The sequence below is a fragment of the Eumetopias jubatus genome, unplaced genomic scaffold (assembly GCF_037043125.1).
Source record: "Eumetopias jubatus isolate StellerSeaLion01/CBP00866 unplaced genomic scaffold, mEumJub1_p1.0 scaffold_11, whole genome shotgun sequence".
NCBI classification, from domain to species: Eukaryota; Metazoa; Chordata; class Mammalia; order Carnivora; family Otariidae; genus Eumetopias; species Eumetopias jubatus.
Genome location: NW_028274817.1, coordinates 122,589,228 through 122,616,576, shown reverse-complemented (window position 1 = coordinate 122,616,576; position 27,349 = coordinate 122,589,228). Strand labels below are relative to the sequence as shown.

At 48.2% G+C, this 27,349-nt stretch overlaps 1 protein-coding gene across 1 annotated transcript in view; it reads left to right on the top strand.

Moving 5' to 3' along the window:
• The window catches only part of STS (steroid sulfatase), a 159,417-nt gene extending 137,262 nt beyond the window's left edge, over window positions 1–22,155 (top strand). Inside the window, exons 9-11 of the mRNA XM_028114963.2 lie at window positions 1,434–1,593; window positions 8,206–8,327; window positions 18,948–22,155. Coding sequence (XP_027970764.1) covers window positions 1,434–1,593; window positions 8,206–8,327; window positions 18,948–19,321 — 656 coding nt within the window. The 3' untranslated portion in view covers window positions 19,322–22,155. The remainder of the gene's footprint in view (window positions 1–1,433; window positions 1,594–8,205; window positions 8,328–18,947) is intronic.
• Window positions 22,156–27,349: the final 5,194 nt, after the last annotated feature.

The following is a 27,349-nucleotide window of genomic DNA, read 5'->3' as shown; positions in this document are numbered from 1 at the left end:
TGTCCTTCAACTTTCTTCACTTCACTCTTTCGTTCTTTTTTCTAAAGTCTGAAAAGCTATTTTCAAGGAGCTGAACGTCCATTCTCTCCCTTGTTTCCAGCCTGACATCCCGTGGTTATTATTCCTGTGGTGTTCAGCTGTGCGCAGTGCATTTGAAAGCTGTGGGGAAGGACTTTCCGGGAAACCATGCATCTGGTTTTACCTCTATCTGTGTGGGCTTCCTGCATCGCCGGGGGGTGGGGGGAGACCCGGCCCTTGGCTCCCTGAGCCCTGTGCTGGGGAGCCGCTGCCTGTGTCCCTCCAGGCGTATCCGTGGCAGGCCTTGGAGAGCAGCCTCTCTGCAGGGCCACTCCCACTGGAGCTCGGCTGACCACACCATGCTCTCCCCAAACCCCTGTCCTGCTCTATGTGCTTAGAGTCAAGTGACCTCGTATGGACAAAGCTCATTCCCTCAACGAAATGGTAAGAGCTGTCCTGCTAGTAAAGTACTAGCATTGATGAAAACGGCCATGTCGGGTGCTGCTCCACTTCTGTTCTAGACACTGGACGTGGCATTTGCGATAATTCTACCTAACGCTCAACCGAATGTGTTGGGGATGTGAGGCACGGATGCCTGAGCTGCAGAGCTGGCGTTTTCTTTTCTTGTGGCTGCCCTGAAAATTATCGCAAATTTCGTTGCTCAAAACAGCACAGATTGATTAGTTTATAGATCCGGAGTGCAGGTGTCCAAAAATGGGTCCACCTGCGCTAAAAATCAAGGTGTTGGCACAGCTGTGTGCCTTTGCGAAGGCTCCAGGGGAGAAGGTGTTTCCGTGCCTTTTCCAGCATCTAGAGGCAGCTGTATTCCTTGGTGTGGGGCAGCTTCCTCCATCTTCAGGGCCCGCTGCATAGCATCAGCCAGCCTCTCTCTCTGACCTGATTCTGAGTCTCCTGCTTCCCTCCTCCTCTTATCAGGACCCTTGTGATCACGCTGGACCCACTCAGATAATCCAGGATCCTAAGCACTTTGGCCATGAAAGAGACCACATCCCCAGGTTTTGAGGATGTAGACATGGGCATTTTGGGGTACTATTGGTTTGCCTACGACCACTGGCAAAAGTAGAGATGGAATTTCAGCTTTGTGACTCCGTAGTCATTGACTTGAGTCCTCTCTTACTCCGAGAGCTGAGTTTCCCCGATGACAGTCATAGCTCGTGACCACTAGGTGATGCTGGCCTGTGTGGTGCATAGTAGGGACCACGTCGTATTTTTTTTTCGCCACCGTGTATGCTGTATTGCTAACAAAATTTTCATTGAATCCATATAATTAGAGAACTTGGCTCTTCCAAATCACCCGCCCCATGCTGAACATGGAAGAGTCCACTGAAATGAGCCTTAAGCCAAGCTTTGAAAAGACGTACGTCTCCCTGTTGCCTCTTTTTTTGGTCTTCCAGGGGGGAAAGCAAACAACTGGGAAGGAGGTATCCGGATTCCAGGCATTCTTCGGTGGCCAGGGGTGATAAAGGCTGGGCTAGAGATTGATGAGCCAACGAGCAACATGGACATATTTCCTACGGTGGTCAACCTCGCAGGATCGCCATTGCCCGAGGACAGGTACTGTGACTCAGACGCACTTGGCATTGTGTCGTTCAGATCTCACAGGGGCGAGTGTGTCCTGGTTTGCCTGCGTGACGGCACTGTTATCTCCAGGTGGACTTGTCATCCACGTCCAGTTAGGGGGCTCGCTGATGGGGCCGCCGACGCAGAAACGCCGTCAATCCCGTTCTCCCAGTGGGAAGTCAGCGGCAAGGTGCGGTGTCTGTGTTGGCTCTCATGAGTCTTTGACTTTCAACATCCTGCTGATCCTGTCTCTCCTGGCTGTGCCTTCCACGGGCCTGTCACGGGGCAGGTGGGCAGCCACCTCTTTGACCCACCATGTTTGGCTCCCCTGCCTTCGCTCGGGGTCCCACTCAGCTGCTCTTTGCTGCGGCACCAAGAAAGGCAACAGGTTCCCCCGTTAACGGCCCTCCCTCCCAGCATGTCTTCATTTAGCAAGTTCTAAATGAAACGTCTTTCTCTTGAATTTAAATACAACTTCATACGACATTGCCAATGGTTTCTTCCTGTTATTACCAATCTGAAGAGTTTTAAGTGAAGCATGCTGATTAATTGTTTTCATTAGTTTGGTGGCAGGCCAGGCTAATGTCATGGCAGGCGGGGCTGCAAATCTCGTTTCAATTCAGCTGCCAGCTGAACGAAGAGGAAACAGGAAATAGAGAGGTGAGCGCAGCTCAGCCAGCGCTCAGTCCGGGATAGGTTTGCTCATTTCTCATTGCTTTTAAGCTTGTTTTATCGTTTATCGTTTCCTTATTGTTTTGAAGTTTGTTCTGTAGTTGTATCTTCCCCGCCCCCAACACACACACACACACACACACACACACACGCACACACACGCGCACACACACACGCACACGCACACACGCACACGCACACACACGCACACACACACACGCGCGCGCGCGCACACACACACGCGCGCGCACACACACACGCACACACGCACACACGCGCGCGCACACACACGCGCGCGCACACACGCACGCACACACACACACACACACACACACACACACACACACACGCTAGAGACCAGGCAACATTGGACAGCTCAGCCCTTCGCAAACCTTGCGGTCTCAACACCCATGTACTTCTTCCGTCATTGAGGAACCCAAACACCTTTTGTATATGTGGCTTATGTCTGTCAACGTTTATCATAGGAGACCTTAAACCTGAAAAAATTCTGAACACGCACAAGTGCCCAAGCGCACCTTGCATCCGTGGACAGTGATGATGTCATCACCTGCTGTGAATCCACTGGAAGAACGCGCCATGCGCTCCTGCAGGAGCCATAGCTCAGAAGGCAGAGAGCATTTGGTATTCTCATGAAAACAGTGTTGGCTGTGTGAGCCGCATGGAAGGGTCTTGGGGGTGCCTGTGGTTCTCTGGGCCACACTCTGAGAGCATCTGGTACTGTGCCTAAGAGCAGGGATCCTGCTTGGGTTCTGATCTTGGCTTCCCTGCTGGGTCTGTGTTTCACTTCGTGGGCCTTGATTCCTCATCTGGAACGTGGCTTCAGTCACGGCACTGACCTTGCAGCCTCCCTGGGAAGACTGAGAGCAGGAGAGCATGTAAGCGCGTGAATGGTGGCCATTGTCGGGTTTCCCACCACATTGAGAGGGAAGAAGTCCATCAGCGCAGTTCTTTCTTCTTCCACAGTCAGCGATCATCTGGGATCATAGAATCCTAAAGGGGGAGGCCTGAAGGGCACTTTTAGGACTTACTCTACTCAAACTAGTCCTTTGCTACCTCAATGACCGACAGAAAACATGACAGCAAGAAGTCATAAAAAGTGTTACCTTATGTGAAGCCAGAAATCTCACGCCCCGTCTCATCTACTCACGGGCCCTTGTTCTTACCCTTGGAGTAAGACTTGGTGTCTCCTTAAGTAGTGCACACAGAGTGTTCAGGCCATTTCATTAATGACCTTTTTCTCTCATGGCTCATAATCTTAAAATCAGCACTGCCTTTGCCTTCACGGTATCTTTAAATGGGCTTCGATGCAATTGGGGAAAGACAAGGGAAGGGAAAGGTCAGAGGCGAACAGGAAAATCCGCTGAGGGAGATCTTGTGGCTCTGGCCTCCTGCCCATGCCAATCTGAGGCTCATGGAGGTCAGTCTGTTTTCATTGTATGTGCCCACTGAAGAAAGAAGCAGCCTCCCTCTTCAGCAGGCCCAAAATATTTCATGTGGGAGCCAAGACATTGGTAAGAACTGCCTTTGCAATATGGAAGACGCTTTTCATGGATCTCACTGATGCGTGTTGACCCAGCTCAGTGCAACGATGCTGTCTCTGGGTGGAGCTGTAAGGCCCCAGAGAATGCCACCATCATCCTGGAGACCGCACAGAGAAGGAAACAGAACTCTGCGTTGTCCACACCCTTCGTGGAAATAGAGTTAGTCACATAATGTCTGATTTAAATCGTGTTACCAACCGGGTCCAGGAAACATCCTCATATACCTGCCCTCGAGACTGGGAACATCTAACTTGGTGATTCTCACTGGGGTGACTGGGGTGACTTTCTCCCAGGGCCCATGGACCATGCCTTGGAGATATTTTTGACTGTCTTAACTCAGTGTTACTGGCATCCAGATGCCAGGGATGCTGCTTAACATCCTACAAAGCTCAAGACAGCTTCCCACAACGAAGAATAATTCAGCCAAATACATTAGTAGTGCTGGGGTTGACAGGTTCTGCTCTCAGGCTCACTATTGCTCTTTTATGGAAAATATTGTTCTGATGCATTAACGTCATCAGAACTTTTCAGTGAAAGCATCTGGACAATATCCCCGTATGTATGTCCATCTATAAGTGATTCACAACATCTATTCTTTAGAAGATAACCTTAACTCTCCCCCACAAAGGTTGGTGGAGGTCAGCTTCCCTGATTTCTTGCATGAGCAGTATTAAATTTCCATTTCTCAGGAGAATAAACTCATTGGAAGGGTCGAACCCCAAGCTGTGTGACGAGGACTTAATGAGGTGCCCTCACATCTTTCTGTGTGTTTTGTGGGGTCAGGAGGATTTCTATTCAAAAGACCCCTAGCCTTCAGGTACAACCTTGTCATTCTCAAGAACCATTTTGAGTCTGGTGGGTGACCTTCCTGACCAATCAGAGCTCGACGAAGGATGAGAAGCCCTTCCATGCAGGGTTTCTGCTTCGGTCAAGAGAGCAGGGCTACGGGGATACACATAAGAGATACTTGCTCGGCAGAGTCTCAGTGCTACTGTGAGAATAATTCTTTCATTCGACCCCGTGCCGTGCCCGCATGAGATTCCTCTCCGGCGTGAATTTTTCCTTCACGCATACTTCACTGATCCATTTGCATTCAGCGGCACAGTTTATCAAAAGAATTTTGGTGGCCATTACCCCAGGTGTGTTCAGAAAAAATTGTTCCCCCTGTGTCTCCAAATGAGCTAATTCTGGAAATAAAGGGAGGGCAACCCTTTTTTGGTGTGTGTGATATTAAACATATGCAACATGGATGTACATAAGAAGAATGTATAATGAAATGTATTAATTCCCGAAAATGAAAAACCTTACCATCAGTCACATCTTTGCAAGCAGATAGAATATTGTCAGAGGAAGCCTATGACGATGCTCCTCGTTCACAGATGTTGGTGATGAAGAATTGCAACATGCCCTAATTGGTTAAACCATTGGAAACCATCCAAATTCTGGCCAGAGATGGTTCAGCTGAGCGGGAAGAAAAGGGGGGGTGCCAGCATCCTTGAAAATCACACTTTACAAAAGGTGAAATACTTAGGTCTCATCTCTCATAAAGAAAATAAAATTAAAATGTGACTTTTTTTTCCAAGTTAAAAAAGGAAATCAGCGCTTGAATGCTTGATACCGGTTTTGTGTAACGAAGACAAGGGGAGTGACTTCATTCTCCCATTTAATTTTGCTGCCCGATAGCTGTAGGGGAGTATTTCAGTAGAGTCCTACAAATAAAACTAATTCTTCTGCATTTTGCAGAATAAAAGGTGAAACTCTTCATGTATGCGCCACCGCTTATGGTTGACCTTTATGTTCAAGTTAGGCAGTGAGTTTAATGTGTACAAAGGGAGGCGTTTTTTAGGTTATAACTCTCTGGTTACTTGGGGTTTCCTTTATGAAAATATCTTTCTGTTTACTTGGGATTTTCCTTAGTTTATGGAAGATAAACTTTCTACCTTGATGAAATCACTTTATTTTGAATATCACAGAGGTAGCTCATAAACATTGTGCCCCAAATTAACCTCTTTGTCCCCCAAAACTGCCTCTTCTCTGTCCTCTCACCCCCAAAGCTTTCTCTAGTTGTATGATCCCCAAATCCTTCTGAGAGCCGGCCAGGCAGAGGCAAGGACATTCGGGCGGACGATTCACTGGTTCGGAGCTAAGAGAGAGGCCAGCACATTCACGGGGGAATGAGGGTCACTGTAGCCCAAGGAACATTCCCAAAACATGCTCTCTGCAGTGATGTGAAGGTCGTCCCCGCGGTATTTAATTTGACCTGACATTCTGAAATGCACAGTGCTTGGAAAGGAATGATTGAAACCATGACCGTGTTGTGGGACAGGAGCCCATGGGGAATATTCCTACCTCACTCTCCAAATTCAACATCACGTCCGAGGAGCGTGGAATTGGCTTCCTGTCACTTTGAGAGAACCTCGGCCCCGGCGCCCCAGGCTGTGACGTTATGGGAACATTTCTATACGGGCAACGTCAGGGGTCATGTGCTGTCTCCGGCTTATGGCCACGGCTAACTGTGACTCACACACGTGATTTAAAACAGTCCCAAGTGTTTTGATGGCTTAGACACCATTTAAAAGTTGAGCGCGAGTAGGGTCCCTTTCCATTTTTCATGGCAGAAACGAGCCGCTTTTGACGGGTCATATTTCTGTAGCTCTCTTCAATGGTGGCTCTCCATGGCCGTGTGATTTACTGCCCGCTTCTAACAATATGAGCACATTAGGTGTCGGATATTAAAAAAAAAAAAAAAAAAAAATGAGCTCTAGGTCTACATCCAAAGAACAAGGAGATAGAGGTAGCGGTTGTGTCCTGGGAATGAAGATGGGTTCTCCATCCCGAATGGTCCTGGAAAGGCCTGCTCTCCACATGAGGTAGAGGTCCCGGGAGTGGGGGGGTTGGGGCATTTTGCATCCCTCTGTCCCGTCCTCTGGGTCATTTTTCACTGCTTGGGGCTTCTCTTCAGACACTTACACCTGCTCACTCTAGTGCACCACTTCCTTTCTTTCCACCGTATTCAGGGTTACATATTAGTACAGACTGAGTCTTTCTCGAAAGGGATTTGAAAGGACCAAAGCACAATGACTGCCATTTCGGGGTAGAAAGAGTATTTCAGAGAGTGTACCGTTTCTCAACAGAAGTGTCTCTCTACCTTGCTTCCTTCTCCTCCTGTCATGGCGAACGGAAGCAGGGGCTTGGGAAGGGGGCCAAGTCTGCCTTTTGTTCTTATTTTTAGCTCACAATAATAGAATATTTTCAGTCCGTAGGCTTCTGCGGCGCTCGTGATTAATAACAAGGGTGGGGGCTGGAGAAGTGCTAAGCAACAGGGCTGTAATTTTAGGACGGGGGTTTTAGGGACACCAAAATAAACCACACACAAAGCTCAAGGGATGCGGGGCCTCTCAAGAATGCTAACCCAAATTATATAGCCAACTCTGCCTTCCAGTTTCTAAATTCCTCATAATAAGGGATGATAGAGATGGCGTGTTTTTAATCAGAGGAAGATAATCCTCAGGTGAGACCCTCTGACTCCTTCAAAGTCACTCTGTGTCTGTAGTTTTAATGATGGGGCCTGATGGTATCAATGGCTTCTGTTGGTCTAGTGGCTCTTAATGTACGTTTTTCCTTTCTTTAAATGCCAAATAATCTGCTTTTGCTCATAACCAATTGGATATTACCAAATGTTTGCAGTCTGGAAATTTCCCCTTGGTCTACTTACACATGCAGGCCTGGAAGAGATATTTGCATCTGGGAACAGTGCATCCAGAGGGTGTTTAGTGTCATCGTCATTAGTATCTATTCACAAATTAGTTCATTCCGATTTAGATGTGTGCTTCCACGGACATCTATCCAATCCAAGTTGTGCCCGTGCTCTGTATTACCTCTTTGTCACCTAAATTGTTAGATGTTCTTATTTTCCATGGAGCTATGTACTTTGTGAGTGAAGCTTCCTCTGTGCCAAGGCAAAAGGCAGAAGTTGGGTTTAGGATGAGCAGCAGGGAGAGCCGTAGAGAGCACTGATACCCAATGATCAGCTGGGTTTGCATCCCATGGGCTGGTCCCAGTCCCATGACCTCGGGTAAGTCATGTATGCTTTCTGATTGATGTCTCCTCAACTCATCACCACAGGATGATAATGGTCCCAGCTCATGGTGCAGGATTAAATGAGTTCATGCAAGAGCAGAATTGGCCTCAGGAAGTTGCATAGGGTGCCCGACAGGGGTCAATGAGTGTTCTTTGTGTTGGTTGCTGGATTATAACTAAGTGACTCTCTCATGCTCTCATTTGCTGGAAGGACAAGTCAAAGGTTGGGGCAATTTAGCGCGAAGACGATGCGGCCGTTCCCCAGCTGATGCCTGTCTGATTTGTCCTACAGAATCATCGATGGACGTGACCTCATGCCACTGCTTCAAGGGAAGACCCAACTCTCCGACCATGAGTTTCTCTTCCATTACTGCAACTTCTACTTAAACGCTGTGCGCTGGCGCCCTCGGAACAGTGAGTAAAACAGACCTTTCCACTCTTCTAGCACATCCGCCATCGGGGCCGTGCAAGGAGATGAGATGGCAAGAGCGCTTTGCTCTGTGAAGGCTGGGGGATGTGTCCGCATGTCACGGTGCTTCGCTTCGAGCTCCTCCTCCTGTCTTGTCTTGTTCCTTCTGGTCTTGCCACAGTCCAGGCACGACGTCAGCGGACCCTGACCCTGACTTGTGAGTGGTTCTGCCTCCTAGGCAGAGGAAGCCCCAGGTTGCAGCCAGGGCACAGTGGTCCCCATCATTCATGGCCTGCTGGCTGGCTGCCCAGCTTCAAGCCCATAGCACAAGTCCCTTCTCGCTGTGACTTGGAGCCAAACCAACGTTCCACTTTAGGGGGCACACAACTTGTGTTTGTGCATCCTCTGCCTGGAAGGACATTCCTTCTCTTGCCTTTTGGGGAATGCTTAGCAGCTTAGCAGCACCCGCCGTCCAGTGCCCCCTTGAAACACCACCCCTGTGCCTGCTCTCTAGCACTTTGTGCCCTCCTGGAGCTTTGTGCTGTGAAGCAGAATGGCATTTAGATGTTTCTGTGACTTTCTCTCCAAAGACTCAGCCATGGTGGGGCCTGAGCCAGATTCAGACCTTTCACGTTCAGTTCAAATGCCTCGAGGTCCTCGTACATCCCAGACTGGGCGTTCTTTGCACCATGCACTCCACCGGAATCGGGATGGTGTTTGGGTCTTCCGATACCAGTTTGGGGTTGTATCTGTCTCAGGCATAAAGGAGCAAATGCAACCGAGCAATAATCCTCGGTGCAGGGATAGGCTTTAGATATTTTTTTCCCCGTGTCTTTAAACTTAGAATCGTAGTGATGTTCAGATCGCGAAGAGACATGGGGGTGTGTGGAAAACGGGTTCCTGCCAGCTTGTATGTGCGGCAGGTAGATGTTGGGGAGGGACTTCCCGTCTCATCTTCAGAGGTGGAAGAAAACTCCCCTTTTTCTGTGCTGTGCTTTTGGGTCCTGCTTCGGGAGGCTACACTCTGCCGGACCTCCCACCTGAGGGCTCACTGTTGAACTCAGGATGACGTTCATGCTGGTTTTCCACACCTCCCACTCCCCACCCTGCGCACCCAGCCAGTTCGCCAAGGGCTTGTTTCAAGAGCAGCCTCACCATTCTGTTTAAAGTGGAAAATCACAACCCTTCCATTAGCCACAGAAATCGCAGTAGGTTTACCCTTCAGAGTTTCTACTTTAAACCCGGCTGGCTTCCTTGCAATGTTTCCCAGAAGACAAATATGAGAGAACCATGAGTTTAGGGTTCTAGACCAGGAAGCGTTCTTTATACTGATCTCGTCAGTGTGTCTGTAATTCCAAACATCCGCAGGGACACGGTTTCTTGTTCAGATTAATCGACACAGTCAGGTGTGAGTCTTCCAATGAATTGGAGGTGTCCTCCTTCCCGCTTGTGTTTACATGGAGCCGTACATGCACAGGATGAAGTTTCTGTGACTCTTGGCTGATTGAAGAAATGCGATAGCATGTCCTGAACCTCACAGAACTGCATTTCTGTAAAGCCAGCACCCCCCCTCCATGACCCCCAGTCGGAAAAGCCAGAAGGAACATATTGGATCAGGGGCTAGAGAAACACACTCTGTGAAGGAGGAAAGACAAAAGGGACAGAGAGAGACAGAAAATAAGAGTACATGAGAAAAACAAGACCCAGACTGTGACAGGCAGCTGGGCTAAAATTTGCTTCTCAGACACACCCAAGTAACATTTCCTCCTGTGCAATTCTTGAACATCTGCTGCCTTGAACCGGCAACAGGAAAGGAGACAGGGCGGTATTTCAGTGCTGGAGGCATCCGTCCAGCTAAGGAGTCATGACACACCATGGTTTTTATGACCCATCTCTTACTTGGCTTTGACGTTATATCTGAAACTCGGTAACGGCGTTTGTCCACGATCTCCCATGGCTTTGGGGGTGTCTATCCAGTACTGCATCTATTTATTTATTCTACAAATATTTTTGAGCACCTGCTATGGGGCACCTTCCGTGCTAGGATGAGTGTCTGTCAGTGGGCAAAACAGACCAAATGCCCTGCCGGGCGGCTCTTACACTCTAGACCATGATGCACGGCCGCCAGTGTCAAATGCTGGGAATGCAGAGGTGCGTGGGGGAAGTGTGACTCTCATCTGTATGGACTTGGGTAGTACTGGTTGGGTAGGTCGGCTGAGATCATCACAGATCTACTTTGGGAGGAGATTGCCGGTCATCGCTCTACTCGGTGTTGGGACACTGTCCATAAGTCTTAAAGATAAGAGGGTTGCTGCCTGAGCTCACAATATGTTATTAGAAAAGAAAACAGGGGAAGAAAAGGAAAGAAAAGAAAACAGGGGTGCCTAGGTGGCTCAGTTGGTTAAGCGTCTGCCTTTGGCTCAGGTCATGATCCCAGAGTGCTGGGATCGAGTCCTACCTCAGGCTCTCTGCTCAGCGGGGAATCTCCTTCTCCCTCTACTCTCCGCCCCCCCCCCCCCCGCTCACGCTCTCTCTCTTGCTCTCTCTCTCAAATACATAAGTAAAATCTTAAAAAAAGAAAAAAGAAAATTTAGGATCAGAATTTAGTCGCAGGTAGGGGTGTGTTGGAGCTGGGTCCCGCTTGGTGGAGAATCTTTCCCATGTGCCGTCAAACCGTTGCTAACTTCAAGGCAGTCCATGCTGGGCATATTTACCCCACGGGAATCAGCGGACACAGCAAATCCGGGCTTTGTTCCTCCCTCAGAGAGAGCTGGCTTACCAGCAGGTCATTGGTACCGGCACATTAGACCTGACCGCAAATGTTAAGGTCCAATTACCATTTGTCCTGATTAGTTGGAGCCCGGAGTATTCTGGACTTATTAAGTACTTATTTTCCAAACACTTGGAGCTACAATTTTGTTTCCACCCTTTTGAAACATGAATCCCTTTTAACTGCTATATACGACGTCTTCTCTGTAATTTAATAATTCCATGATTATAATAATTTTATAATTTAGTTGTCTCAGCAAGTTGAATGACATAATTTAATCATGAGTGAGTATCATCACTCCCATTACATTGTGAAAAGAACTCCCAAACACATTATTAGAACATGCATAAGTTTTCTTGCATTAAAATAGGAATTTTGAGTTAAAACGGAGTGTTCGATGTGCATTATAAGTCTTGGCTTTAAGTTTGGGCATATGAATCAGCGCTATTAAAAATTCGGCATAATGACAAATTGATTTTATGGATAAGATTTATCTTAGAAAGCAGGTACCTACTTGGCTCTAGGATTCTGTTACCGATTTTCAAGCTTGTGACTGTAGCATATAAAATAAATGTTCACGTGAATGTGTGAAAGCCCCCAGCAGAGCTGGTCACACAGAAATCCACGGGATGTGGTTATCCTGATGCTGAACCCACAGGGCCTCACAAATCCAGCTACATTTTCAGTTCAGGTTTTCTGGGAACTTTTACCTATGATTAAAAAAAAAAATCTTTAAAAAAAATCAGGACAAAATGCTGTAGGATAATAGAATTCCTTCTCAAGAAATGTGTTCATAGTACTTGCTTCGGCAGCACGTATACTAAGAAATGTGTTCATATCCAACATTTTAAAAGGGGCCTACTTTCCAAAATAGGGGATGAGGAAGGTTTATTCTTTTTCAGTTATGTAATCTTGTTTATTATTAGAATTTCTGTAATGAATATGCAGATTTCTTTCACTCCTTTCTGTTTCCCGTGCCTATGCAAGAGATAAGTAAGGTTTAAAATCAAGACAGCATGGCCGTTGTTAAGGAAAGAAAAATGCTTGCTTTGTGGACCATCTAAATTTTCCACACAGTTAACAAATTAATTTTGCCTCTAAATTACACCTAAGAAGAGGGAATATCCTACTTATAGCTGCTTATGTCTTCATGGGTTGACGGTTACCCAGGGTAGCAGGGCTGTGGTTGGCTTTCGTCTTCGTGACTCATTCCGCCGGAAGCCTTTCCCTGTCTGATGGTCGGACGTGGGATCTAAAGGGTCAGAAATAAAATATCAAGGGCTGACACTGTGGTGACATGGGCTGTGGCATTTTGCAGCGAGGGCCTGCTGAGGATGTGCTCGTCCTTCAGCTGACCTTGAGAAGGACGGCTCTTGCCCTCTGCTGTGACTCGTGTGGCAGGTGGATAGACCGCAACCACTGGAGGGATATACGTTAGGTCTCAGGCTTTCCTTTTGGTGTGTGAATCCCTGCACCAAATGCCGCAGCCCGTGAGCTCAGCCTTCGCAGGCATTCACGCACGCATTGCTGTTTGTGCCTTCTGAGCCCAGTGGAAGGGACAGCACGCCTACGCACAGGTGTGGCTGTATGGGCCCGATGGTGTCCCACAACACAACGGGATCCACTATAGCAACCTGGGGAGAGCAAGTGATGTACAAGGATGGAGGAGGCTTCCCTGAAACTGTGAGACGTCTATTTCATTTATTTTATCTCATTAGGGCTCACACTCTCAGGAGCGGGCTGCACTTCCCGGCTGTTCATTTCCTTTAATGGGGGGGAAAAAAAAAAACTCGTAAATGGATTTTTCGTTTTCTTCAATGTAGTCCATTAAACATATATTTTCATACAGCTCTTGGTATTCTCTTATATTAGACAGTATTAGGCAGTTTTTAAAATAGACATCCAGGGGCACCTGGCTGGCTCAGTCGGTGAAGCATGTGACTCTTGATCTCGGGGTCGTGAGTTCAAGCCCCACATTGGGTGTAGCGATGACTTAAAAATAAAATCTTTAAAAGAGACATCCATTTTTCTACTAAAGCTTTCATATGCCTGACCTAAGATTTCATTAATATCATGGATGAAAAAAGTGTCAGCCGTGACTTTGGTTAATTTGTGACAACATTGGGGCGCCTGGCTGGCTCAGGCGGTAGAGCTTGCAACTCTTGATCTTGGGGTTGTGAGTTTGAGCCCCACGTTGGGTGTAGACGTTACTTAAAAGTAAAATCTTCAATGAAGAAATGAAAAGTTACTCCCTTATAGAGACAGAATGAATCAAAATTAGGTTTTCTTTCTGAAATACCAAAAAAGACAGAGTTTTGGATGCTCAGACACCTTCTTCGATCGAAGCTCAGAATGTCCCTTATTCTCATCTTACCAGATGTTCTGTCTTCTGCCCTTTTCAGCCTGCATACTGGGTTCTACCATTTTATCGATTGTCTACACTGCTTGGCACATCTCCTCTCTTCGACACAGGGCCTAGGCCTGTTCTGTCAGGATGCCTGCTGATGTTGGAGCTTCCTCCTGATTTGCGGTGGTGTGCTCTGGGACCCGCTGTTTGCTACAGGGACATTGCAGTGCTAACCAAGGCACGTCCTATTTAACAAGTGTTTGTTATCTTTGCATCTTCTATGCAAAACTGTGTTGTACGTGATAACATACTCTGCCCTCTGTTCATCTTTTATTCTTGAAATGCGTCACCTTTTTCTCCTGTGGCCATTGTCTGTGTTTTGAAAACATACTCGATAACCGTACACCTTGGCGTCTCTTCCTTATCCACTTCTATCAGACGTTCCTACTGCACACTTTGCATCTGATACCTCTTCTAATCCTTGTAATTTAAAGGGGTTTTGATTACATTAGTGTCAGGTTCGTCTGTAACAGGAAAACACAAAGGAACAGTGATGTACCTCGGGGGACAAGGGGGTTCCCTTGTCCATCTCACGAGTGACACCTAGAGGTGGATGGTCTACGCAGTCTCGAGTTGCGGACCCCAGGCCCCCGTCCACCACCTGGAGGGTGCAGCAGCTTCCTGAGTGTGGTGAATGAATGAGGGTGGTGTCGACCGAGGGGCAGCGGGATGGAGGAATGAGTGGGAATGATGAGAGGAAAAGAGTGCAGGTCAGTTTTCTCCCAAGGGAGATATGCAGACCCTCCCAAGTAAATCCTACAGGCCAGAAGGTGCTCACCTGCCCACACCTAGCTTCAAAGGAGGCCGGGAAGTGGCGTCTTCACTATGGGTGTGTGTCCAGGTAACACCTGCTGAGTGCGGAAGGCTCAGAGGACAGGTAATAGTGTCTCCCACAGGTATTTCTCTCATTTATAGATGGGGAGACACAGGTGTAGGAAGTCGCGTAATTGGCATACCGTAACAGAGTCGGTGGCAAAGTTGGATTTGTGGCCACGCCGTGTGCTTTCAGAGTCTGCCCCTCCATGAATGGGAACTACTTCTCCTTCTTCTCCTCCATCATCTTCTTCTTCCCTCCTCCTCCTCCTTCTTCATTTTCAGAGAGCGAAGGAGATGGAGTGAGTCCACAGACAGCGAATGTGTAGTGAGAACGGGTGAGCAGGACAGAGGCCGTGATAAAGTCCCGCTGGGACTGGATCAGGCCCACGGCGATGGCATTGTTGGAGAGCCTCGAACGATGGGGGATTTCAACATACGGGGGCAAAGAGCAAGAGGCAGGGCGCCTAGCATGCATCGTGTACCCATTGTGTACTGCGGTTCATATTTCTATTCCCCAGTGACTTGTTTGTTTCTACAGCGGAGGGTTAGTCAGGGGAGTGTTTCTTGCTCTGACTGAATCAGCCACCAGTTGGGGGAGCTAGCATTGCTGGAAATCCTGCCTGGATGTGAGGCAGATGCTCTCAGCGAGAGCGAGAGCCCGTAGCTGCGTCCTCATGTGTGCTACTGTTCTCATAGGGGGTTCCAGCCAGGAAGCAGTCGGACCTGTAATCCATTGGCTCAGTGCTGGACCGTTCAGGGTCTGGGCTAAGGTGAACACGTGGGATTGAGCCTGGGGGGTCAAGATGAACGAGGTGTGGGTCTACAGTGAGTGCGCACTGAGTTAGAGACGCTGGTGCCCCCGGGCGGCTCCAGGTGGGACGCCCGATGTAACATTTCTGGGTCTAAGAAGGGAACGGGGGCGTTGGTGTAGGGTGGCTGGCTGAGGAGAGGGGAGCAGACGGTGTGCTGTTTGACATGTGTCTTGGAAGCAGGGAGGTCACCGTGGGCTTGGGGGTTGTGGGACGGATTTGCAGACATCAGTAGATGGCGTCCGCATTCCTGAGGGGGCATTCCTGGGGTCCCTTGAGTGTGGGTCCCCCACGGTTCAAAAACAAAGCGTTACTGAAACGGTTCTTGAAGAACTTCAAGATGGCGATGTAGCAGGAAACCCTGCCAGACGGAAAACCCACAGTGTCTGTGCGTGCCTTACATGATATATACACGGAGTCCTCCAAGCGTCCAAAGTACATCTTGCCAGGACTAGCAGTCCGACGGCATTCATCACGGGAAGTCTGGGTCCGAGTGATGAATTCAGAGCCGATGTGCTGAAGCCGTTTACATTTAATCGTCCATGCTCTTTAGGAATCCTTCGGGGGTGGGGGGAGAGTCTTAAGACGTGAATGACAGTAAAGGGATTTAAGAGCAGAGGGAATCCACTGTGTGTCTTGCTTAGATGGATGCTTTATGTTCACAGCTCACTCCTACGTGGTCTTCACTCTGCACTCGGCTCGGTGTAGCAACGGGGTTTTGAGGGCCCTCAAAGCAATGTCACGAGGCAGGGACTGTGATTTTCCTGACTTTACGGAAGGGGAGAGTGGGTCACAGAGAGGGTCACAGCCGTGCCCAGCATCATACAGCTGGGACACAGCAGAGCTGAACGTAGAACCCATGCCGTCCGTCACGGCCGGGGTTCAAGCTGATCATACAACACAAGCCACGGAAACAGGAAACATGTTCGGTTTTCAGGTAGGCTCTGCAGAGGTGAGAAGAACAGTCTTTCTTTAAAGTACAGTGGAATTTTAACAGGAGAAAAAATGTATTTAAAAAAAAAAAACTTTTTCTAGTATATGGAGAAATGTAGGATGAAATATGTTATCAAAATAATTTTGGGAGAGAGGCCAGAATATAGCTATTAGCATTTTAAGGTGACCAGATCCTTCCTATTTTATCACACGCCTGGGATGTAGTGTTTTCCTTTGAAATGGCAGCTCTGAAGTTGTGGATTTCTGGGTTCCTGGTGAATAATGAATGGAACGGGGTCCATGTCTTGTGAGCCTACGTGCAATAAAATGGATTCCCATTGCTCTAAGTGGAGCAAATCCAAAATGGTCCAAAGAAATAGCACAGAGAATAAGCAATCTTTTTGCAAAAATGTTGGAATTTCAGATTAGAAAATGAAAAGGCACATACCGCATAGAGCATACCAAACAAGCAAAGAATCAGAAAAATGAATTCTTCATCGTACACTTGTCCGGGCTCGGTCGCGATCCCCCGCTGCTCCCAGGTGAAGATGCTGGAGATTTCCTGCCCGGCCTTTAAGTCAGTTCTGCAGTTCACAGCTGGGTGGGCCTGAGCGAAGGCGGTAATTGTGGGACTCTGTGTGCGTGGCTTTCAAAAGTGAGTGGGGAGCACGGGCCCTTGAAATGAATTTGTTCGGGAGCCTGCATTCTCTGGGGGTTTTAAACACGCCGAGACTTGACTCGAATGTCAGGTTGGAAATGCCCTCTGGATCGGCAGCAGCCCAAGGGGCTTCCCGCACACATCTGTGTCTGTAACAGCCTTGGCCCTCATGACCCTGACTGGCGATGGGCTCTCAAGGTGGCTGTGGCCTGGGTTGCTGGCAAGAGTCCTAAAGGAAATAGGTCGCACTTGGGAAGACACACAGGGAAAAGAGGAGTGCATGGAGAGAATGTTCAGGAAAGACATGTGCTTTTGAAAAACTCTGCTGGAGAGGGCCCTCAGGGAACGGTGTCCGCAGCCTGGCGTGTCTGCCTGACTTCATCTTTAAAAGGCAGGTGTGCTGAGCACCTGGGAGCTGACCCAGGTGTGGGGTGGAGTCTCTCCCGGCATATCGGGGAGGCTAAGACGGGAGGCGTCCTGATACGGATGCCCGTAACGTATTCACTTCTGGCGCACGCACAGCGCTTGCCCTTCCTACGTCTCCCACCTGCCCCCCAAAACCACAGAGAGGCTCACGTTCCCTTGCATACGCTCATCCGAGGTCAGGGGTTGCTCAGAGACAACACGGACACCCGCGACAGTTGTGTTAGGTTGCTTCCGTTGCTTTATTTTGTATTGGCCTTCGTTGGTCACTAAAGATGCACGAGAATATATGCAGATTATGGAAGTGGATTAATAAACGCATGTGGGATGCCACACAGTGGGAAGGTCTTTAGGACTTTGCATTAAAAGCGCTGTAAGGAAAATGCAAAGGAGGACATTCCCGTCCTGCACCTGATTGCAGTGGGTCAGTAGCTGCTAATTCTTTCAGTGTCGGCCGTGTTTTTCCACGTAGGAAGCCGTTTGCTGAGCTCTCTCAGGGGAGGCTCTTTGATGAGCACGCAGCTCCTCACAGACTCAGAACATTCTGGAATAAACAGGGAATCCGTTCTTTGGTAACAATTTTTTGTAAAGCAGGTTTTTCCCCAATATTTGGGGGGTATAACGGAACACAGACTTGATGTTCAAAGAACTTAGTTTTCAGGGGCGCCTGGGTGCCTCTGTTGGCTAAGCATCTGACTCTTGACTTCCGCTCACTCTTGACCTCAGGTTCACGTGTTCAAGCCCCGCCCAGGCGTTAAAACAAAAACAAAAACAAGCTTAATTTTTAAATGTTGTAGCCATCCTATTCTGGGGTCGGTGAATTCTCCTAATTTGGCATTTTTAACAGCTCTACTAAGAAATAACTTACACACCTGAAAATTCCAGTTCCACAATTTTTAGCAAATGTGTGGAGCTGTGCACACCCAGTCCCAGTCTAATCTGAGAACATTCCCTTCTGCTGCCCGTTGGCGGTCCCTCCCCATCCTCGCTAGCAGGCTCATTTAATTCTTGATTTGCTACTTTCAGGCTTTCTCGGAGCAGAGAAAATAAAATGTTCACCGAGGCCTTCGCGTGTTTAAGATTGCGCGTGATGTCTGTGTGTGCGTGTGCTTTTAGCGTCTCTCCTGCACATGTCAGCAGGGAGCCTCCTCCCTCTTCTGGAAGGTTCTCTTACTTTTAAACGGAAACAGAGGCCGCAGGTTGAAAAGGTTGGAGAGCAGGAAATGGTAGAGCTGGGTGGTAGAGAGACAAACAAAAATAATCTGTTTGTCCGTGTGTGTGTGTTTATCGAATGTCCGCTCTGCAGTGTTCCAAGCTATAAAGTCCATGAGACCCAAACGACCATCCTGGCTGAGTTCCCTGTGCAGACTGTTCATAGGCTTTTTCTTCTCTTGCCTGCACCAGCATCGCCTCGGACACTGGGGGTTGGGGAAGAGGAGGAAGAAGGAGATGGGAGGAAATAGGGAGATTTTTGTGCGTAAGAAGAAAACGCCATGGTGACCTTGTGTAAATTTGCCTCACAGAAGCTGTCGTTCTGTCCGTTTTACCATTTCTTCTTTGGCCGTTACAGCTTAATGCATGCTCTTGCTTTGTTTTTTGTTTTTTGTTTTTTGGGTTTTTTTGGGTTTTTTTTTTTTTTTTTTTTTTTGAGCTATGGTGTTCTTCTTTGGAGCGGTAAGGACGAGACGTACGTCCGGTGCCCCGCATTCCGGAAGCACGGGGCGGCGTAGTGTCTGTGCATGCTCCCCTCTGCGGTGAGGCTCAGGGCGCTTCCCACCCCATGCCAACCTGTGTCCTTGTAAACCACAGGCACGTCCGTCTGGAAGGCCTTCTTCTTCACGCCCAAGTTCAACCCCGAGGGCGCCAACGGGTGCTTTTCCACACACGTGTGTTTATGCCACGGGCAGTTTGTGAACCAGCATCACCCGCCGCTGCTCTTCGATATTTCCAGAGACCCCAGGGAGAGAAACCCAGTATCGCCGATGACCGAGCCCCGCTTCCAGGAGATCGTCGACGTCATGCAGCGGGCTGCAGACCGCCACGCCAAGACCCTGCAGGAGGTCCCCAATCAGCTGTCACTGGGCAACATTCTCTGGAAGCCGTGGCTTCAGATGTGCTGCTCATCTTCCGGGCTGTCCTGCCAGTGTGACCGGGAGGAACAGGCCAGGAGGGAGAGCCGCTAGGTGCACGTCCGGGGACAGAGGCCTGGCGCCCGCTCCGCCTCCTGCCTTGTGCACACACAGGGGGGCGGCCCTGCGGAAAGCCAGCCCTGTCGGCACCTCGGACTGGGAGCCTCTCTCCATCTTACTGCCCAAAGGCTCCATCAAGAGCCCCCCGGTTACCCCAGGGGAAAAGCAAAGTCTACGGTATACACAGGGATAAATGCCAGACTTGGGGTTCCATGGCCAAAATTCTTAGAGTCCTGTAAGTGTGGGGGTTCGGGTGGGTAGGAAGGAGCAGAAGGTATCATGCTGACACCTCTGCAAATGAGTGGACCCATGGCATAAGGTGCCATTATTCCACGATGCCTTGTGGTGTATCGGCTGCCATGATTTCCCTGGCACACCAATAAAGAACAGAATAGCATTTAAACAGCACTTACTAAATCTTAATACATGCAACTCAGAATGAGTTAAAGGACCATCTTCTTCACCAATAATAGGTGATGCTCAATTGCAATTTGATTTGGAAGGCAATTATTATCAGTGTTACTTAGAGCACATATTAAAAACTATGCATGATAGGTATATTTACAGATACACAGTTTCTTTCTTTCCTCAGGAAATCAGAGATAATTAAACTGTAAAACTAGAAGCTTCACGCTATTTAGGTAAAAGCAGGAGAGGTTCACAGATTAGACTTTTCTCGTGCAGCAGACTTTTTTGTGAAATCCTTCGGGAACCATAATCCCAAGACAGTCTGTCCTGAATGGATTCCCGTTGCATAATTTATAGTGTTATATTTGGGCTTTACTGTTTCTTTGGTGAATGGAAGTTCCCAGATAAAGGCTACCTCGGGGATACTGTAGCACAAGGAATCCCTCCCGATGCAGTGCAGAATTATTGGCCTGGAAAGTGTATTACTTGGCGGGGAGAGCTCGTAAGCAATCCATGACCCATGCACAATATCATGATACCTTTCGTTCCTGCAGAATTTACTGATGAGACCACAGTAGCTCATATAAGTACCTTTGCTTTTTACACTTGTATTGTGTGGCTAACAAATACCCGTGCCTTCCATCCTCGAGGAGATGTACAATTTCGTTTTAATCCTGCTTCTCCCAACATCAGTAATTGAGGGGTAGGGCATCACCAGGCCACGTAGGAGGGGGTGGGCAGTGGCTCTGTGGGAGGAAGGTCCTGAGTCTGCACCACCAGCCCCCACGGAGGAGAGCATGCACCTGAGTAGAGGATGCTCATGTCACTCGATCAGACTCTAGACATCTGCCACCAGGACCATGTGGATTCCTTTTCGGGTCAGTGGAGAGGAGCTGCCATTCCTGTGCCTATCCCTTTGTCTCTTTAGTGCACGTGTCCGAGCATTCCCTCTTGGCCCGGTGTCTGCTCTGTTCCAGGAGACAGCAGATCGGTGCGAAGCCTGGACCCCACATGGCCCTGCGGAGAGAATGTGTGCTCTCAGGCGCCCTGACCACGGGCCACACGTCTCTCCACGTGTCCCCCGCCCCGGGAAGAACTTCCAAGATCCAGTAGTATTACTGCATTTCCTCCTGAGATCCGTGATTTCACATTTTACATCTTTCTTTTCTTACAACCTACAAGTGATGATTTTTCCTCCCCTCCTCGGGAAAGGTTGAAAGTTGGCGAGCAAACGGGTCTCTTATTTTTCGTGTGGATTTCTAACTCCACAAATGGCTGAGAATCTGTCCTATTGCTTTAGGAACCGCTAACAACTGTACTAACTTGTTAATCCCGGGGTAGGGTTATTGCTGGCATTACTATGCAGAAACTTTAAAACCACTGTTACAAACTTAGGTATTACGCTGATCGTGTTTACTCAAAGTTTAACACACTCAGTGCAAGTGGACTCTTCTAGACAACACTTCGGGGGCTGGGGATGTGTGTTGGAGGATTAAGTGAAAGGAAGCACTTTTATAGAATATGTGAATACGTATGTATGTATAGAGTTGTTCAGTCTGTACTGAATGTTAGCAGCCAATGAAGGACATCTACCTTTAGAAATAAAATCAGCTTTTAAAATATTTGCCTCAAGGGGCGCCTGGGTGGCTCAGATGGTTAAGTGTCTGCCTTCGGCTCAGGTCATGATCTCAGGGTCCTGGGATCGAGTCCCGTATTGCGCCCCCTGCTCAACGGAGAGCCTGCTTCTCCCTCTCCCGCTACCCCTGCTTCTGTGTTCTTTCTCTCAAATAAGCAAATAAAGTCTTAAAAAAAAAAAAAAACTATTTGCCTCAAAATAACTTACGACTGTTATGAACCAGGGTATTGGAAAATCAGGTTTATTCATGATAAGCTTAATTCTTAGGTTTCAACCCCCTTGCCATCTGAAAGTTTTGCTTGGGATCCACAGCAGGAAATTTGAATTCTTTTTTCAGCAGACACCTAGCAAGCCTTTTTTATGACCTGGTCTGTTTTGTTTTTACAAGGCCGTACCAGGCTACTTGTTTTCAAAGCATCTCACTGGTATTACCTCTTGAGTTGTACGTCCAAACCTTACTGGGCTTTGGAGCTTTAAACAGATTCTTTTAAAAGAAAGAAGGCTTTCTATCCGTAGCATGTCCTAGGTCTGGCCACGCTAAGCAAACAGGAACTGTGGACAGACCTCATTTCCCAAGGTCAGAAACCCTGCGTGAAAAGCAGAATCGCAGCCCGCATCGTGAAGGATTCAAGAAGAGAAACAGACATTCGATTGCCCTGGAGGATGTCCAGGGGAGAGGGGAGAAAAGATGCAGGGAAAGGACTCTGTCCACGTCTGAAAGACGCCGTCTCTAAAGTGACGCACCTGCTTAAGGTTTCTGAAAACATCGTTCTGATGTCCATGCAAAGGTAAAATAAAATTTTCCTTGGCGACGAAACGTGTTGTAGTGCTTTGCCTTCTCGCGTGACTCGATGCAGCAAGTGTGTGGAGGGTTGACTGTGTGAAGCGATGGGGGCTGCAGGTTTCAACGGGACAAATAGTGACTGCATCCCTAAGCCGCAGGGAGCGGTCGGAAGTGTAGAGACGGACAGGAAATAGAACAGCCCCTCCCATCTGATCAGGCATGCACACTGCCTCAGGTCTTTTGGGGGGAGGGGGCGTGTGAAAAATGCCTTAATTCCTTTTATTTTATTTTATTTATTTATTTTTTAAAAAGGCTTTATTCATTTGCGAGAGAGACAGAGAGAGAACAAGCAGGGGGAGAGGCAGAGGGAGAAGCAGACTCCCCGCTGAGCAAGTAGCCCGATGCGGGACTCGATCCCAGGACCCTGGGATCATGACCTGAGCCGAAGGCAGACGCTTAACCATCTGAGCCACCCAGGCGCCCCCTTAATTCCTTTTAAAATCAGAAGGAACAAGATGAACATTGAAGGTTGAAGATCACATACACTTGTGTACCCATACAGTCGTAAAATAGGATCTTAATGTGTTTTCACGTGTTTTAGGTTTGCACGCAACACGTCATTGTCTTAAAACCTATTTACTATGTTTTCCCTTCGCGTGCACGTCCAAGTCTCGAGTGGCCCTGTACGTGGGGGAAACACCTCTTGTGCTCATGAGATATTTGCAGCAGAGAAGTCTGCAGCGTCGAAACTGAGGAATGGAAAACATTGATCTCTCGTCCGGTCTTGAGACAGGATTCCTTTGGAAGACCGAAGCCGAGTCAGAATCAGGCATGGCAGCAGTAAGAAGGACGAGGAGGACAGTGTGGGCACAGGGGGCCCCACCTGGGTTCCCATTTGACCCAGCACTTCTGCACAAACGCTAACACGGGTCCTTAGGGAGAGGTCTGTGTAGACGACGCGTGGTGACTTGTAGACGCTCCGAGCTGGCTTCAAGCCTCATTACACGCTCGTTAGCCCTCAAAGAACGTGCTGTGTGATGTCAGTGTCCCCGTTAAATCCAGGCTCCCTCCAGGACACCTCCAGTGGGTCTAAGTGGGGGACTCTAGTGCCCTGGTCATCCTTGGGGTTCTACTAATGAGGTTCAGATGCTCTAAATGAGTTTGCAGGATAGCGCTGTTTAGCTTACAGGGCACATAATCACATCTTCTTAGAGGCGGATTGCACAGTGCCTAGGTTTGCTTTACCCAGTGTGCAACCCGTCACTTTTTTATTGTTATGTTAATCAGCATACATTACATCATTAGTTTGTGATGTATTGTTCCATGATTCATTGTTTGTGCATAACCCCCAGTGCTCCACGCAGAATGTGCCCTCTTTAATACCCATCACCAGGCTAACCCATCCCCCCACCCCCCTCCCCTCTAGAACCCTGTTTGTTTTTCAGAGTCCATCGTCTCTCATGGTCCATGTCCCCCTCCGATTTCCCCCCCTTCATTCTTCCCCTCCTGCTATCTTCTTCTTCTTTTTTTTCTTAACATATATTGCATTATTTGTTTCAGAAGTACAGATCTGTGATTCAACAGTCTTGCACAATTCACAGCGCTCACCATAGCACATACCCTCCCCAATGTCTATCACCCAGCCACCCCATCCCTCCCACCCCCCACCACTCCAGCAACCCTCAGTTTGTTTCCTGAGATTAAGAATTCCTCCTAACAGCGAGGTCATATGATACATGTCTTTCTCTGATTGACTTATTTCACTCAGCACAGCACCCTCCAGTTCCATCCACGTCGGTGCAAATGGCAAGATCTCATTCCTTTTGATGGCTGCATAATATTCCATTGTGTACATATACCACCTCTTCTTTATCCATTCATCTGTCGATGGACATTTTGACTCTTTCCACAGTTTGGCTATTGTGGCCATTGCTGCTATAAACATTGGGGTGCACGTACCCCTTCGGGTGCCTACATTTGTATCTTTGGGGTAAATACCCAGTACTGCAATTGCTGGATCGTAGGGTAGCTCTATTCTCAACTTTTTGAGGAACCTCCATACTGTTTTCCAGAGCGCAACCCGTCCCTTTTGTATTGAAGTCTAGGATATAAAATTGGCCTCACGGATCATGTGAGGGTCTCAGGTTACAAACTGTATTGTCTATGGTGGTGTTTTTCTAAAGGCAAAATCTCCAGTGACTGTATTTTTTATAACTATGCACTATGAGTTGACTCTGAAAATGCATGTTGTCTAAATTGAACACAAGGTGCAAAATTAAGTACGTAAACTGCCGTATTTACAAAGACGGGGCGTGTTCCCCCGTGGGCATGGCCTCTTTGTGATTACCTTTGAGGCAGAAACTTTCTCCTGCAGCAAATGGACAGTTTCATGTCTGTGGGTACGAGGCAGGGACGCATTTCCGTCTTCCCTGATTGTCGTGTTGGGACCATGAGACACTCGGCCCTCGCCAGAAAGTTCCGCGCATGTCATCTTTCTTGTGGCCGCTGAACGCAGAACATCCAGGTAAGGACTCAGGGAAGATCCTGAGGAATGAGGATGCCACGGCGCAGTTACAAGAGCCTGGACCCCTGAACCACGTCACCAGTGGGGGCAACCAGGGAGAGCTGCCTGGTTACCGGGTGATTGCGACCTGACCAAGATCCAAACTTCCCTCTCTTAAGCCACTGAAGATTCGGAGGTTGATGGTATCATAGCAGGCCAACCCAGTAGGTCGGCCACACTAGGTGAGCCTGACGTGTTGTGAAAGCTCTTCGTATTGCAAACGGTTTCTCTGATTTACTGGTGTTGCTTTCAGTAGAAGCTCCATGCGTTAATTCTTTTTGTGTTGTGTTTTTCTATTTTTATTTTAATTTCATTGTTGTCCCAACACTTCAGCTGAGATCTAGCCTGTTTGACTTTTAACTGTGCAACGCAGTACTGTTAACTTTAGGCACTAGGCTGCACGGCAGACCTCTAGAATTCATCTTGCATAACTGCCGCTTTCTACGCGGTGATGTGCAGCTCCCCATCTTTTTTATTCCCCAGATCCTCGCCACCAGCACGCTGCTGTGTTGCTTCTGTAAGTTTGACCATTGTAGATACCTCCTGTCAACGGAACCCTGCAGTGTTTGTCCTTCTGTGAGCGACCTAATTCACGTCACACAACGTCCCTCTGGTCGATCTGTGTGGTTGCATTTCACGGGACTCTCTTCCTTTTTTAAGATTGAAGGGTGGTGAACGTTACTTTAAAAAAAAGCCACAAGTGTTGAGAAGGATGTAGAGAAAAGAGAACCTTCATGCAGTGGGGAAATGCAAAGCGGTACAGCCACTGCGGAATACCGTATGGAGGGTCCTCAAAAAATTAAAAATAGAATTACCATATGATCCAGCAATCCCACTTCTGGGTATTTGTCCAAAAGAATTGCAGTCAGTTGGGGCACCTGGGTGGCTCAGTCGGTTGAGCATCTGCCTTTGGCTCGGGTCATGATCTCAGGGTCCTGGGATCGAGTGCCGCATCGGGCTCCCTGCTCAGGGAGGAGTTGGCTTCTCCCTCTCCCTCTGCCCCTCCCCCCAGCTTGTGCTCTCACTCTCTCTCTCAAATAAATAAACAAAAATCTTCAAAAAAAAAAATAAAAATAAAATAGTCTTTGAAATCCCTATAAACTTTATAACCTTTGAAACCCTTAAACCTGTATTTCCTGTGCATACCTTAAGCACTCTGTTGACTGTGGTGCTTTAGGTTTGTTAATCAGATTTTAGTCTTAGAAAAAGATCAAAAGACAATGTAATGTCTTCAAGCCGACTTGTTTCCGCACCCTTTGAAATAATACCACGTAACTCCTGTGTAATATTTACAGTTAATTCATGCGATTCGTGATTCTTACGCTTTTCTTTAAAAGTCAGGGTGGAACACATTCAGTTCCTGCCACACATCAGGACCTTCTGCGGGAAGATCTGAGAGTTGTTGCCTTTCAGGTTGAAGGCAGCAAGCGTGGTGTGAAGAGGTTCGGAGAAGGCAGGGTTGCAGATAATATTCAGGAGAGGACGCGTGTGGCGTTTTATCAGACAAAGGGAGATGCCCTGGGTCGGGAACTGCTGAGAGAGAGGGGGGGGATCAGACAGACCATGTGTTAGAACTGGTCTCGGGGAGACCTGTTTCCAGCCATCGTGTCCGGAGCGGAGATCATACGAGTTTCTGTAGCACCTTGCCTAGCACTGCAGGTGAGGTAGGAACTGGTCCCAGAGCTGCCCCGTTGGGAGAGGATGGAATCGGGGCTCATGCTCAGTTGGGCTCGTGCATCCCCGGCTTGCCTCCAAGGACTTCTGTGCATTAATCTACTTAATCTTCACTCCGCATCTGTCAAATAGACGTTAATAATGGTTCTGTTTACAGAGGAGGAAAGAGGTACACGGAACAGGACAAAAATAGGTTGCCTTAGGCTTAGATTTGTGTAGTGATCTCCTGGTTAAGAGAATAAGTAAAATGGGGCACCTGGCTGGCTCAATCTGTAGAGCAGGGGCCTGTTGATCTCAGGCTAAGTTTGAGCCCCATGTTGGGTGTAGAAACTACTTAAAAATAAAATCCTTAATTTTTTTTTTTTTTTTTAAGTAGGCTCCGTGCCCACCAAGGAGCCCAGTGTGGGGCTCGAACTCACAACCCTGAGATCAAGACCTGGGCTGAGATGAAGAGTCAGACGCTCAAATGACTAAGCCACCCAGGTGCCCCCAAAATAAAATCTTAAAAAATAATAAGTAAATGGATAGATTTTCATGATCTCCATATATGACTGCTCATGGTGTGTACCACACAACTCTAGGGGTCACATTAACACACTGCAGTGGGAAGACCGCTTCCTAAATTTGTGCAGTGCACAACCCGTGCCACCATATGTAGTACTGGTTAGATTGTGACATTGTGTAATTAGATGGATATAGAAGTCAATGATAGCACTTCTGACGTTGGTTTGCCTGGCAAAGAACACAGAAGCATTGTGTGTGAATTAAAGCCCTGTGTTGGGGCGCCCGGGTGGCTCCGTTGATTAAGTGCCTGCCTTTGGCCCAGGTCATGATCTCAGGTCCTGGGATGGAGTCCTGCATCGGGCTCCCTGCTCAACGGGGAGCCTGCTTCTCCCTCTGCCTGCCACTCCCCCTGCTTGTGCTCTCGCTCTCTCTCTCTCAAATAGATAAATAAAA